This window comes from Neofelis nebulosa, chromosome 18 (genome assembly GCF_028018385.1).
Source record: "Neofelis nebulosa isolate mNeoNeb1 chromosome 18, mNeoNeb1.pri, whole genome shotgun sequence".
Lineage (NCBI taxonomy): Eukaryota > Metazoa > Chordata > Mammalia > Carnivora > Felidae > Neofelis > Neofelis nebulosa.
Window position 1 is genome coordinate 7,759,666 of NC_080799.1, and position 13,791 is coordinate 7,773,456.

Genomic DNA, 13,791 nt, shown 5'->3' on the forward strand with positions numbered 1-13,791 from the left:
GCCGGTTGGGATGGACCAGGCGTGAGGGGCGGGTCTCCGCGGGGGTGAGGGCTGAGGCCCGTATCCAGAGACATTCCAGGGATTCGAGAGGCTGGAGGAATAGGACTCCGGAAGGAGCCGAGCGACGCGGCCCCGCATTCCCGGCGACGCACCTGGGCCAGGTGTCACATCCCCGCCCACCTGCAGCTGTCTTCCGCCGTCGCCGCACGCCCCTTTCCGTGGTGGCGCCTCCGGGCGTCTCCGCGAGCTCGGAGTGGGCTCCCGCCCGCATAAAGGGTGCCTGTTTGCACGGGGGTGATGGGCCGCTTTAGGGGCCGTGGCCTACACCTTGCTGGAGACGCATCCCTGAGGGGCGACCCAGGGCAGTATCCCACGCGCGTGTGGAGCGGGAGCCGCGCCGGCCCCCGGAGCCCGAGGGGGGAGGGGCTTCCCCGGGGGCGCGCCCACGGGGCGGGGCTGGGCGCCGGGACCAATGGGGCGCGCGGGCTGGGGGGGGGGCGGGCTCCGGGCCTGGCATCCCGGTAGCTGCAGCTGGCTTTTCCGGCACCCGCGCCCCCTCGGCCCGTAGCCGACCCCTCCGGCTCTCGGGGATCCCCCCCTCCCCCGGGCGGCTGCGTCCTCCGGGCGGGTGAGTGAGCGCCCCGCCACACTCGGGCTGTGGGGATGCGCCTGGCCCGGGAGCCGCGGATCTCGGCCCCCTCGAACCGGCCCCGGGAGAAAGTGGGCAGGAACCGGTGTCAGGGCCGGGACGAAGACCCACCTTGTGTTGCTGGCCTGTGTCTTTGTTTTGGTAGTCGAGGGGTGTGTTTGGGTTGGTCGAGTTTGGAGGGTGCCTTGTGTGGGTGGGAGGGATCTGGTGAGGCTGGGGGGAGAGGAGCTCGTTTGAAATGGGTTGAAGGAGAGGATTGATGGAGGGCGGGGCAATGGGAGATTTGGAGGTTTTTCTTTGCCTTGGGTGAGGTGATTGCTTGGGGGAGTTAGGATGGGGACAGTTCAGGACTTCGGAGGAGGGGGTGAGGAGGGCTTCCTGCCGGTAACTCACTTCCCTTTTGGGGGATTTGTTTCCTCTTACACTGCTAGTTAGTTGAAAAGGGAGAGTATCTTTGCCTCTTCCCAGAACCATTGCCATCCCTAGTCTCCCGGATTTGGGGGAAGGGTGGCCCCCAGGAGCTGGGAGGGGACTTGGTACCCAAATGCTGAGGGTGTGGAGTCTGCCATTGCCCAGGGAAGTGGCAAGGACCAGTCTGCTCCCCAGGAACTCTGAGTTGCTGGTGAGTGAGTGAGTGTGTGTGTGTGTGTGTGTGTGTGTTTCTTGAAGCTCTTCCTTTTGGGGAGGTTTCCAGTTGTTCGGTTAGAGGTGTTTTTGAGGGGCTCCGTGAAGCTGCTTTCCATTAAGTAACACTGTCTTTTGCAGGCCTCATAACCCATTGGTGGCATCTTCTGCCTGCTCTCCACCATGGCCAGCGAGAATTCTCCTCTGCTGGCCTACCGGCTCCTGGGAGAGGAGGGGGTTGCCTTCTCTGCCAATGGGGCCGGGGGTCCTGGAGGGGCATCTGCCCGGAAGCTCTCCACCTTCCTGGGTGTGGTGGTGCCCACGGTCCTGTCCATGTTCAGTATAGTTGTCTTTTTGAGAATTGGTAAGTGGGGTGGTGGGGTTTGCTCTGGGGTGCGGGGGGGGGGGTGGAGGAGGGGTGGGACTGGGAAGAGTTTGGGGAAGGGTCCCGGGAGAAGTAGATGGATGGGAGGCTTGGGGAGAGGGCTCCCCATGGCCCTGTGTTGAGCTCTGCCCTGGAGGTAACTGATGACCAGTGTGGTGTGGGGACGCATGAGCCACCTTCTGACCTGCTTTGCCACTCCTGTCCCAGGGTTCGTGGTGGGCCATGCTGGGCTGCTGCAGGCTTTGGCCATGCTCCTGGTTGCCTACTTCATCCTGGCGCTCACCGTCCTCTCTGTCTGTGCCATCGCCACCAACGGAGCTGTGCGGGGGGGTGGAGCCTACTGTATCCTCCAATGTTGATGGACTGGGGTCTGGGCTCTTCTGTCTCGTAGGGAGGAGGAGGGGCAAGGGCAGGGCAAGAGGGAGGCAGGTTCTAATCAATGTTCAGCAGGTGGGCTGATGTGGGGAAGGTGACCAACATGGCCTTTCCGCGTATCTTACTGCTACTCTCCGGTCTATCAGGTGTCTTCCCAGCTGTCCTTTTGGTTCCCCCAACAGTCTTGTCAATTAGATAGTTCATTTTCCAGATGAGGAAACTGGAGTTCAAGAGTATTAGTGGCGCACTGCAAAGCCACGTGGCTTGGGTGTGACCGCTCTGGACAGATTAACACTAGGGACAATCCCAGTGTGTGCCGGGAGACAGGGCTGCAGTGTGCTTTGTGCCCGGAACCTTCCTCCTGCTCCATTTCACTTTCTTTTCCCTTAACACTCACCCCCTGCTTCCACTTTTAGTCATGATCAGCCGGACCCTGGGGCCTGAGGTTGGGGGCAGCATCGGCCTCATGTTCTACCTGGCTAACGTCTGTGGCTGTGCTGTCTCCCTGCTGGGGCTGGTGGAGGCCGTGCTGGATGTCTTCGGGGCTGGTCTGTGTGCCAGGGAGCTCTGTGGGTTTGCGGGGTCTGGGATTCGGGGATCACGAGGGTGAGAGGCCTCTCTAGAAGAGGGGCAAAGTGGTCTATTAGTTTGGCTTTCTTGAGCTCCTACTATGTTCCCAGCCTTAGACATCTGAGAGATTGTCCTGGCCCACAGGCAGCTTACCATCTAGTTGGAGAGGCCAGGCTAATACCCCTAAATTCAACAGAGCAAGATTGGTGGTATCTACTAGGGAGGGGTAAGATGCTGGGGTACAGTTGAGTAGGGAGGTGGGAAAGATAGTGTCTGAGGACAGGTGGGCCAAAGAGGGGGTCTGTTCCTGCTTTGATTCATGGGTGGGATCTCTCCTGGGGAGTCTTGTCTTCTAACCCTGTTCCTTCCTCTTTGTAGACTCCGCAAGGTCCAGTGGGCTTCAGGTCCTGCCCCAGGGCTACGGCTGGAACCTGCTCTATGGCTCCCTGCTGCTGGGCCTTGTGGGTGGGGTCTGCACACTGGGGGCTGGCCTCTATGCCCGAGCCTCCTTCCTCACATTCCTGCTGGTCTCTGGATCCCTGGCCTCTGTGCTGGTCAGCTTTGTGGCTGTGGGACCCAGGAGCATCCCCTTGACCCCTCGGCCTGGCCCCAATGGCTCCTCCCTGCCGCCCCAGGTTGGCCACTTCACTGGCTTCAACAGCAGCACCCTGAAGGCCAACTTGGGTGGTGAGCTGGCTACAGGGGTGACGGTTCTCAGGACAAGGAGCAAGCATGTCGGGGGAGGCAGGCCCTTGGAAGCCCTGGATGAGAACAGATGCCAGAGAGAATCAGGGGCAGGAGGGCAGATCTCAGAACAGCGCAGATTATTCAGGATCTGTCTAGTATGCTTGGCCCAGTGGGGCGTGAGAGCGACCACGAGACAGTTCCTGCCTTAGAGGAACTTTTTTTAGTTGGAAAGATAAAATGTGCATTCAGGAAACAATTAAACAGCACAATAAGACCAAAGTGGTTCAAATAGATGGGAATCAGGAGAGGAGTTGGGAGGAGGGCTGGGGGCGAGCAGGGAGAGCTGGGAGGTGGCCCGAGGTATATTGGGGAATTCAGGTAGGAGCGAGAGGGACGGTGTCTCAGGAAGGGGCAACGGCAAAGGCGTAGAGGGAGGAGTGAGGAGAGTGGGGGGAGTGATGAGGCCAGCTGAGCCAGGGGCTGTGATGGGTCAGGGCTGGGGTCTTGGGGTGGGCTGTTTGAGACATGTGAGGAGAAGGTGGCGGGGCCAACATGCCTGGGTCCCTATGAGGGGTACTGACGCCTTCTTCTCCCTGGGAACCATCTCTCAGCTGGCTACTCCAAGGACTATACCACGGGGGCCATGATGAACTTCGCCAGTGTCTTTGCTGTCCTTTTTAATGGCTGCACGGGCATCATGGCGGGGGCCAACATGTCAGGTGAGGGTCCCTGCCTGCTGCCCCCTGGGGGTGTAGGGCTGCCATCCACCCTGTGCCCTGGTGGGAGCGCTGAGGGCTCAGGAATGTAAGAGATGGTAGATGGCTGATGTCTCCCCTTCTGCCCCTCTCCCTCCAGGGGAGCTGAAGGACCCCAGCCGGGCCATTCCCCTGGGCACCATTGTCGCTGTCGCCTACACCTTCTTCATCTACACCCTGCTTTTCTTCCTCTCCAGCTTCACCTGTGACAGGTGCCTGGGGAGGGGGCTGGCCTGGCCCTTGAGGGGGGTGGAATGGGGCCGCAGAACAAGGTTGCCACCCCTGGATCACCAAGGGAAGCACAGGCCGAGGGGGGGCAGGTACCCCCATTGTTGGGGTGCAGGGAAAACGGAGACTGTTTCTCCCTCTGGGAGAGAGAAGGAGCGGCCGCCGCTGATGGGGACAGCCGGGTAATTGGTGGTAGCCAGCCTGTAGCCAGAGTTTGCTGTGTCCCTGGGACTGTTGTAAGCACTTGGTTTTGGGGGGTGGGGGATAGCTGCTTCTCAATGCGTATTTCCATAAATATTTGGTTTCTTGTGCATACACCGTTGGGAATGTCCCCCATGTGATTAAATCCAAAGCAGCCCAAAGATCAACCAGTGAATACCATGTCTTTCCCCTCCGGGCACACATGATGTATTACAATGGACTTTGAGCCTGGGTCAGTTGAGAATCCCCAGGAATACCCAGTTCTTGACCTCACGAAGAGTCAGAGCACTTTGCTCACAGAGGCCCTAGATGCACCTGTGTTCTCTGCATCCTCCTTTCCCTCCCGCCAGGACCTTGCTGCAGGAGGACTATGGGTTCTTTCGCGCCATCAGCCTGTGGCCCCCACTGGTGCTGATTGGTATCTACGCCACGTCGCTCTCGGCCTCCATGAGCTCCCTCATCGGGGCCTCCCGCATCCTCCACGCTCTGGCTCAAGATGACCTCTTTGGTGCGCCGCCCCCTGCTCCTCGCCCGGCTCTGAGCACACCCTCCCGTGTCTGTCTCTCTCTCCGCTTGGCCCTGGGCTGATGTGTCCGCCACGGTGTTTCTGTTTGCACAGGAGTGATCTTGGCGCCGGCCAAGGTCGTGTCCCGAACAGGGAACCCCTGGGGGGCTGTGCTCTATTCTTGGGGCCTAGTGCAGGTAAGCCTTCTTTCCGGCTGTCCTTCCCCTTCCCCTGGGCTCCTTCTGGTTCTGTTCCCAGGACCAGGAGGGGCTTGGGCTTGGGCTGGGAGAGTGAACGAAAAGGCAGGATGCATTGGCATTTGGTTGGGGGGGGGGGTGCGTGCATGCCCAGCCTCTCGGTCCTTGTGTAGCTGGTGCTCTTGGCTGGGAAGCTGAACACGCTGGCTGCTGTGGTCACCGTCTTCTACTTGGTGGCCTATGCTGCGGTGGACCTGTCCTGTCTGAGCCTGGAGTGGGCCTCAGCCCCTAACTTCCGGTGAGTGCAGAAGTGGCCTGTGTCCTCAGAGACCAGGGGGGAGGCGTGGGAAGGGCTCGGTCCAGGGGACCGAGGTTGGAGATGGAGGCCATGGCAGGCCCTGAGTGCCCTTCCTTCTCTCCCCCACCCCAGCCCCACCTTCAGCCTGTTCTCCTGGCACACCTGCTTGCTGGGGGTGGCCTCCTGTCTGCTCATGATGTTCCTCATCAGCCCCGGGGCCGCCGGTGGCTCACTGCTTCTCATGGGCCTTCTTTCCGCCCTGCTCACTGCTCGAGGAGGCCCCAGTAGCTGGGGCTACGTCAGCCAGGCCTTGCTTTTCCACCAGGTTGGGGGGCTCGGAGGAGGGTAGGGAGGGGGGAGGCAGTCTGGGATCCCCATCCCGCCTCAAGTAGGCCTCCTTCTGCCGTGGCCGGAATCAGGGTTCTTGTCCGAGAGGTGGTGAGTGGGGGCTGCCCTCTTGAGCCCTTCCTCTCCACACCTCACCCCTGGTCCCAGGTACGTAAATACCTGCTCCGGCTGGATGTCCGGAAGGACCACGTGAAGTTCTGGCGGCCCCAACTGCTGCTACTGGTGGGGAACCCCCGGGGCGCCCTGCCTCTGCTGCGGTTGGCCAACCAGCTCAAGAAGGGGGGCCTCTATGTCCTGGGCCACGTCACCCTGGGAGACCTTGGTGAGTGGCCCTCTATTCCCTTCCCAGCCTCTTCCTCCCTCACGTTTCAGACATTCTTCGTGTTCTTTGGGTTCAGAGGCCTCATGCTTCTTCCCTGACGACCCTTCCAACCAGCCCGAGCCCTGCCCAGACTGTTTTCTTTGGCCCATTTGGGATTTGGATTTGAGGAGAAGGTACAGGGGTTTGGCCCACATCTACTACCTCCCTTCTCTGCAGACTGCCTGCCCTCGGACCCTGTGCAGCCCCAGTACGGGGCATGGCTCAGCCTGGTGGACAGAGCCCAAGTGAAGGCCTTCGTGGACCTCACCCTCTCGCCCTCCGTGCGCCAGGGAGCTCAGCATCTGTTGCGGATCTCCGGCCTTGGTGAGCTACTTCTCCCCGGGTCCCCTCGGCCCCCTCTGTGGCCCCTTTTAATCTCTGCTACCATCCCCCAGAGTAAACCACAGACTGCAGACTCACAGTCTAGTGCAGATAAGACGCGGGGCTCAACTCAAAGATACCGGATGGTGTGTGAGAAGGTCCTGGAGGAGATGCTTAAGGGCTGGCGATGGGTGCCACTGACATTTCTTTTTTTCTGACCCAAAAGTTGGGGTACAAGCGCTGAAGAGCATGCTGTGTTCCTGGGGACAATGGGAGAATTACTTGAGGCAGGGGGGCTGCTCCATCAAATCTAGGGCAGATGGTTTCTAATCATCCCACTTCAAGACCGCTGTGCGCTGATGCGGCTAGTGACAAGATGGTATACTCAGCTGGGCCTTAGAAGGGGTGGAGAAGGAAGGGCTGGTGTGACGTGGCCTCCGGAGACCACAGAGGATGCAGAGGGTGAGCGGGGCTGAAGCTTCCCGAGCCAGTGGAAGAGTCTCTGCCTTGTTACTCTGCCTTAGTGCGAAGGCCTTCAGCCTTACGCCCCGGCTTCCTCCAAATCTGGGCTGAACTGCCTCCTTCTTTCTCAATCCTAGGGGGTGTCAGTCCCCTCTCTGGGCACATGCTCCGTTCTCCGTTTAGATCTGGCTAAAGTTCAAGCGTCTGGGGGCTGTTGGCAAGCATTATGAGACAGTCCCCGGAGCATCTGAGAGTCTGGTCTCTCCTCAGCCCCACATTTTGTGGGGGAACCTGTGCCAGGAGACCACTACTTCTACGAAATTTCTCCTGAGGAAAGCGATTGCAATGAAGGGGAAGGATTTCCTCGAAATAGTTAAGTCCTCCTGACATGCAGAACTTGATTTACTGGTGGATTTTGAGCAACCCGTTTGTTTCATGAGAAAAAGCCTTAGACAAGATCTCAGAAGTTTTCTGTAAACTCAGCCCTGTTGAAGGGCGGGGGCGGGAGGGATGGGGGGAGAGTATCCAGTTTCACATTGGTTCAAAAATGGAAAAATCAGGAGCTGTCAGCAGGGACCTGGGGCACTGTATTCACTTCACACGCGGGTTCAGAGACTTAGAGGGTGGCCTCTGCTGCTGGGTGCCTTGTGTTCGCCTGTGGACCCGGTATCCACCTGCCGTGAGCCTTGGGGCAAGTGACTTCACCGCTCTGTGCCTCAGGTTGCTTACCTGTGAAAGGGGTGAGTAAATGGCCCCTACCTCCTGGTGTTGCTTCACGAGTTAAAACACAAAGTGCTTTCAGCGGGCCCTGGCCCTTCGTTAGTGCACAGATGGTAGCTGCTTTTTGTCCAGGGATCTTGCTTTGGACTCACCACCATTAGGGCTTTGCAGTAGTAGTAGAAACAGATCGGGCCAGTTCTCATCACCCCCCAGCAGAGTCTGAGGTGCTGTTTCCCTGGGGATGGAGCCCACGAACTTGACTACTGACTACTCAGGGCGGTGTGGTCTGCCCAGTAGACTCAGACTCTCATCTCCCATCAGGAGAAAGGTGTGCTGCTAGCTAGAAGCTTGCAGTGGAGGCCGCCTACTGCCGAGTACCGGAAGTGCTCGTTAGTTAGAAGAATCCTAAGCCGAACTTTGCCCACTTAAGTGGGGAGATTAGTCACGGAGGTGCAACAAATAAACGCATGCAAGAGCGTCTGGGAAAAGGAAAAGTCGTTATGCAAACGTGCATAGTGTTGCCCGGAGAGCCCAAGCACGAGGCGAATGCCGTGCCTGATGGCTGACGTGTGGTGCTGCCGGCGTGTACGAGTGGGCGCGCGTTAGCGTGGTGTAAACTCAGCCCGTGAGTCTGATTCCTGTTGGTTCCTTCCCACCTCCTCCTCTCTGCCCCCAGGTGGCATGAAGCCCAACACGTTGGTCCTGGGTTTCTACGATGATGCTGCACCCCAGGACCACTTCCTGACAGACCCTGCTTTCTCCGAGGCTGCTGATGGCACCCAGGAGGGCGGGTCCCCAGCCCTGAGCACCCTGTTCCCTCCACCCCGGGCTCCCGGGAGCCCCCGGGCTCTCAGTCCCCAGGACTATGTGGCCACGGTGGCAGACGCCCTCAAGATGAACAAGAATGTGGTTCTGGCCCGGGCCTGTGGGGCCCTGCCCCCTGAGCGGCTGAGCCGGGGATCTGGGGGCACCTCCCAGCCGCATCACGTGGATGTGTGGCCCCTCAACCTGCTGCGGCCCCGGGGCGGGCCCGGCTATGTGGACGTGTGCGGCCTTTTCCTACTGCAGATGGCAACCATCTTGGGCATGGTGCCTGCTTGGCACAGTGCCCGGCTCCGGATCTTCTTGTGCCTGGGGCCTCGAGAGGCCCCCGGGGCGGCCGAGGGGCGGCTGCGGGCACTGCTGAGCCAGCTGAGAATCAGGGCCGAAGTACAGGAGGTGGTGTGGGGCGAGGGGGCTGGGTCTGGGGAGCCCGGGGAGGAGGAGGAAGGGGACTTTGTGAATGGCAGGCGGGGAGATGCCGAGGCAGAGGCCCTGGCAGGCAGCGCCAACGCCCTGGTTCGGGCCCAGCAGGGGCGCAGCAGAGGAGAAGGGCCTGGTGGGCCTGAGGGTGGGGATGGCGAAGGCGGGCCTGCCACGGCCCTCACTTTCCTGTACCTGCCTCGGCCGCCAGCTGATCCTGCCCGCTACACCTGCTACCTGGCGCTGCTGGAGATTCTGACCCGTGACCTGGGCCCCACACTGCTCATTCATGGCGTCACCCCGGTCACTTGCACTGATCTCTGATGCCCGGGTCCTGAAGCAGAGTGCGCAGGTCCAGCGACCCGCCTTGGTTAGTGGATGTGAAGGGGAAGGGCAGCCTTCCGGCCTGCTCCACATACGGGAGCTTCCCAGGGGAAGTATTAGGGGATCCTGGGCTGGGGCGTCCCGTCCCTGGGAGAGGGGCTTCAGTGTCCCCGCCACGCTGGGGGAGGAAGCCAGCAGTCCTCCCCACTGGCCTCCTTCCTTCACCGGTGCCTTGATGGAGGCTGGGTCTCTGCTTGGACTCTAGGCTACCTCAGTTTCCCCTCGCCCAACAGATTCACAGACCGCTGAGGTTGTGATGTTTTTGTTGTTTTATTTTTCTAACCGCTGAACGTGAATAAAAGACCAAAACACTATGGGCTGGCCGAATACCGCTGCGGGGGGTGGGGTGGGGTGGGGGAGGGGGCGGGGGGGTGGGTGGGGGAGGTTCGTAGGTGGGCCGGAAGAGGGAGAGATCTGTATGGGGGAGTGTGGGAAAGAGCAGCGCTGGAGCGTCCCAGCAGCGAGGTGGCCACGTGCAAGACTTGGGGCGCCAGCCTGGGGGCACTGGTAGAACCGGAGGCTGCCGTGGAAAGTCCTCCCAGCTCGGCAGGAGGGGGCTGACTGGGGGAGGGACGGCGGTTTAGGGCCTAGGGGGCCACGTGACCCTCCCCCAGGAATGCGGTGACGTCACCGGGGGCGTGGCTGTCCCCAAAATTGGGGAGGAAGGGGAAAAAAAAAAAGCCAGAAAAAGTTTCTTTCCTGGAGTCCCAAACGAGGTGTGGGACGGAAGAAGGGGTCAAGACCAGAGGCTTGGGACTACACGGGGGCCGATTGCTGTCTGGAGTCCCCTGTTCCAGGCCATGTCGGGGCCCACCTGGCTCCCCCCAAAGCAGCTGGAGCCTGCCAGAGCCCCTCTGGGAAGAGCACTCTCCCGAGGTACCCCGGGGCCGCCGCCAGCCCACGGAGCAGGTAAAGCAGCTCCAGTGCCGCTGAGGAGGCCACTGGCCGTTCCTCGCTCACCTCTGCCTTCTGCCTCCTGCCTGTCCCTGCCACCCCTTCCCTGAAGCTCTTCCGGCTTCCTGCCGTTCCTGCTCCTCCCGCTCCCTTCTTGGACCCCAGGTGTGGGGGGGAGGGGAGATGAGGGACCCTAGAGCGCGGCCTCCAGAAGTGTCACCTCCTCTCTTTCCCCATCCCCACCTTGGCTCTCTCTTCCCTCACCCCAGCACTTCAGCCCCACCCCAGGGTCAATTTTTGCCCCCTCCCATCTGAGCAGTGTTACCAGGCCCCGGGGGGACCGGATGATCGGGGGCTAGCCTGGGTGGGGTGCCATGGAGCACCCCAGCGCTCACAGGTGAGAACCTGGAATTGGGGGGTGGCGGGGGGCGGGAGGTGTGGGCACCCGGGACAGGTGATTTGAATTCTCCCTGCTTTTGCTTCATCCCCAGGGGCTCCCCCAAGACAGGGGGGCCTTGCGCCCAGGAAGTCTGGATGCTGAAATAGATTCGCTGACCAGCATGCTGGCTGAACTGGATGGAGGTCGTGGTCATGCCCCACGGCGGTCAGACCGGCAGGTGACCCACTGGCCTGCCTTGTCCCTCCCCTGCTCCTTGTCTCCTGCCCTCCTCCCCACTCCCTAGTTTGATCCCTTCTCTAGATTCTCAGTCTAGCCCAGCCCTCTCTGTGTGAGTGATACACACAGGAGCGTGGAAGAAGCTGGCCCACCAGAGCCTACCAGGTTGTCTACCTCTTGAGGATGAGCCCTTGTCAAAGACCAGTGGTTATCTCGGGGCCGCACAAACGGGGGCTTCCACAGGTGTGCGTCCTGGAATGGGTCTGCTCACTCCCGGTCTGTGTTTCTCCCCAGGCTTATGAGCCCCCGCAGCCCCATGCCTACCGCACGGGCTCAGGTTCCCTGAAGCCGAACGGAGGGGGTGTTCCGATTCCTCCCCAACAGCTCTCTGCGTCCTCCTATGGGGGTCCCACTCCGGCCTCCTATGCTACAGCCAGCACCCCCGCCGGTCCTGCCTTCCCCGTGCAAGTGAAGGTGGCACAACCGGTGAGAGGCTGTGGCCCCCCAAGGCGGGGGGCCTCTCAGGCCTCCGGGGCCCTCCCGGGCCCCCACTTTCCTCTCCCAGGCCGAGGTGAAGTGTGGGGGGCTGGCTATAGGAGCCACCGTGAGCCAGGTCCAGGGGGTAAAGAGGAGGCCGCAGGAGGAGGACGAGGTGGCAGGTACGGACCCCAGGTAAGTCCCGGGTAACTGGGATTTGGGGTCCTCACAGACAACTGGGTACTGATTGGGTGGGCGGGGGTGGTGTCTAATGCCCTTGTTGTCAGAGGCCTGTCGGGTTGGTGCTCTGGGTGAGCACGCTGTGCTGGTCAGAAAATATAAGCGGGCAGGGCTAGGGCTGTTCACTGGCTCCTGGAGGTGTGCCCCTGGGCCCGGCGCTGAGACCTTCTCAGATGAGACTTCTGGGTGGAATTGCCTGGTCACCTTCAGGAAGTTTGACAGCACACACAGCTAGAGGTAGGGCTGAACCCCTGATTCCCTCCTCTCAGGTCCCCCTGAGCCAGCCTCCTGAAGAGGAGCTTGAGAGGCTGACCAAGAAGCTGGTGCACGACATGAACCACCCTCCCACAGGGGAGTACTTTGGTGAGCTGACCCGAGGTGGGAAGGGGGCTGGAGAGTCAGAGGGCCAGAGAATCTACCTTTCTCTTCTGTACTGACTCACCTTGCCCTTCCTTGTCCCCAGGGCGGTGTGGTGGCTGTGGAGAAGATGTGGTTGGGGATGGGGCTGGGGTTGTGGCCCTGGACCGTGTCTTTCACGTTGGCTGCTTTGTGTGTTCTACGTGCCGGGCCCAGCTTCGGGGCCAGCATTTCTATGCCGTGGAGAGGAGGGCGTACTGTGAGAGCTGCTACGTGGTGAGTAGGTGGGCTGGGGGTGTCAACAGCAGGAGACAGGGGGCTTCCATCTAAGGTGGGGACCATATGCCCGAGCCCCATAAAAGGTACAGAGCTCAAAGTGGGGGGGCACTAAACTGACACATAAGAAGGGAGGAATTATAAAAGTTGCTAAATACTGGCTGCTGGAGGGAAAGGACAATGGTCCCTTACAAATGCCAGACATTTTAGAGTTAAGGGAATGTGTTAAATTCCCACACCGCCACCCCTGTGGAGCACCTATGACTACTGAAGGAAACTGAAGCTGAGACTAAGTCACTTATCTGGGAGGCTGCTGTGCTAGGACTTCTACGCAGATCTGTTCAAGGCCACTTTTCTTTTTTTTTTTTTTTAACGTTTATTTATTTTTGAGACAGAGAGAGACAGAGCATGAACAGGGGAGGGGCAGAGAGAGAGGGAGACACAGAATCTGAAACGGGCTCCAGGCTCTGAGCTGTCAGCACAGAGTCTGACGCGGGGTTCGAACTCACGGACCGTGAGATCATGACCTGAGCCGAAGTCGGACGCTTAACCGACCAAGCCACCCAGGCACCCCAAGGCCACTTTTCAATGAATCTCTTGCAGGGGGCTGGCTACATAAGCAGATGGGTGGGCCATCGGGCCTCCCCAGCCCCAAACTTCCTACCCTCCTTCCTGTTAGGCCACCCTGGAGAAGTGCTCCACATGCTCCCAACCCATCCTGGACCGGATCCTACGGGCGATGGGGAAGGCCTACCACCCTAGCTGCTTTACCTGTGTGGTGTGCCACCGTGGCCTTGATGGCATCCCTTTCACGGTGGATGCCACCAGCCAGATCCACTGCATTGAGGACTTCCACAGGTCAGGCTGGGTCTCCCACCTTTGTCTCAGATGTCTGACCTTCCCCATCTTCCCCATTTGTCCTTCATGCCCCAGCATTGGTCTCCCACCCCTGGCCTGGTCTCTTTCTTGTTAACATCATTCTCTTTTCTAAGATCTAAGATCTAAGACCATACCCCTGGTCTCTCCTGTTCCCTCGTGTACCCTACCTTCTCTGGGCTCCATGGTTAGTCCCCTCCAACCCTGGGGCTTGACAGCCTCCTTGGTTCCCTCCTGACCCAGGAAGTTTGCCCCACGATGCTCAGTATGTGGTGGGGCCATCATGCCTGAGCCAGGTCAGGAGGAGACCGTACGAATCGTTGCTCTGGATCGCAGTTTTCACGTTGGCTGTTATAAGTGCGAGGTCAGGGGGCCTGGGCAAGGGGAAGCGGGGGTTCTTGGAGTCTGGAGTGCTGGATATGGTAGAACCCAGGGATCCAGGCCCGATAGAAAGGTGTTGCTTCTGTCTCAACAGGAGTGTGGGCTGCTGCTCTCTTCCGAGGGTGAGTGTCAGGGCTGTTACCCGCTGGATGGGCACATCTTGTGCAAGGCTTGCAGTGCCTGGCGCATCCAGGAGCTCTCAGCCACCGTCACCACTGACTGCTGAGTCTCCCCAGAAGCACCTGTTGCATTCTCCCACCCTCCCTGACATCTACCCTTACAACTTTGTCACCAAATGCTGTCTCCTCTTCCCCCAATCATGAAATAATAATCCCGCAAGAGTTTACAAAACCCACTGAAGC

The 13,791-nt window shown here is 60.0% G+C and overlaps 2 protein-coding genes across 5 annotated transcripts; both read left to right on the forward strand.

Moving 5' to 3' along the window:
* The first annotated feature begins 482 nt into the window (after positions 1-482).
* Positions 483-9,626, forward strand: SLC12A9 (solute carrier family 12 member 9). 3 transcript variants are annotated; one of them, XM_058711340.1, is made up of 15 exons: positions 494-628; positions 1,118-1,271; positions 1,415-1,637; positions 1,866-2,000; positions 2,450-2,581; positions 2,982-3,290; positions 3,902-4,009; positions 4,146-4,257; positions 4,825-4,982; positions 5,094-5,176; positions 5,350-5,474; positions 5,607-5,799; positions 5,970-6,144; positions 6,361-6,507; positions 8,363-9,626. In XM_058711340.1, exons 3-15 carry the CDS (start codon positions 1,457-1,459, stop codon positions 9,250-9,252), a joined length of 2,748 nt encoding a protein of 915 aa, XP_058567323.1. In that variant the 5' UTR covers positions 494-628; positions 1,118-1,271; positions 1,415-1,456; the 3' UTR covers positions 9,253-9,626. The 3 variants fall into 3 exon arrangements, with proteins under 3 accessions (XP_058567322.1, XP_058567324.1, XP_058567323.1); XM_058711339.1 differs by lacking the exon at positions 1,118-1,271 and having other exon boundaries at positions 483-628; XM_058711341.1 differs by lacking the exons at positions 1,118-1,271; positions 1,866-2,000; positions 2,450-2,581 and having other exon boundaries at positions 483-628.
* A 139-nt stretch (positions 9,627-9,765) lies between these two features.
* TRIP6 (thyroid hormone receptor interactor 6) lies at positions 9,766-13,784 on the forward strand. Of its 2 annotated transcripts, XM_058710300.1 has the most exons (9): positions 9,771-10,221; positions 10,476-10,603; positions 10,698-10,823; positions 11,117-11,494; positions 11,809-11,902; positions 12,003-12,172; positions 12,852-13,030; positions 13,292-13,412; positions 13,524-13,784. In XM_058710300.1, the coding sequence occupies exons 1-9, from the start codon at positions 10,113-10,115 to the stop codon at positions 13,653-13,655; spliced, it is 1,437 nt and encodes a 478-aa protein (XP_058566283.1). In that variant the 5' UTR covers positions 9,771-10,112; the 3' UTR covers positions 13,656-13,784. The 2 variants fall into 2 exon arrangements, with proteins under 2 accessions (XP_058566284.1, XP_058566283.1); XM_058710301.1 differs by lacking the exon at positions 13,292-13,412 and having other exon boundaries at positions 9,766-10,221.
* Positions 13,785-13,791: the final 7 nt, after the last annotated feature.

Coding starts and splice junctions, on each gene's coding strand:
- SLC12A9 (XM_058711339.1), top strand. CDS start 1,457: ATGGCCAGCGAGAATTCTCCTCTGCTGGCCTACCGGCTCCTGGGAGAG. Junction 1,638..1,865: donor AGTTGTCTTTTTGAGAATTG/GTAAGTGGGGTG, acceptor CTCCTGTCCCAG/GGTTCGTGGTGGGCCATGCT. Junction 6,145..6,360: donor CGTCACCCTGGGAGACCTTG/GTGAGTGGCCCT, acceptor CCTTCTCTGCAG/ACTGCCTGCCCTCGGACCCT.
- TRIP6 (XM_058710300.1), top strand. CDS start 10,113: ATGTCGGGGCCCACCTGGCTCCCCCCAAAGCAGCTGGAGCCTGCCAGA. Junction 10,604..10,697: donor GAGCACCCCAGCGCTCACAG/GTGAGAACCTGG, acceptor CTTCATCCCCAG/GGGCTCCCCCAAGACAGGGG. Junction 11,495..11,808: donor GTGGCAGGTACGGACCCCAG/GTAAGTCCCGGG, acceptor CCCTCCTCTCAG/GTCCCCCTGAGCCAGCCTCC.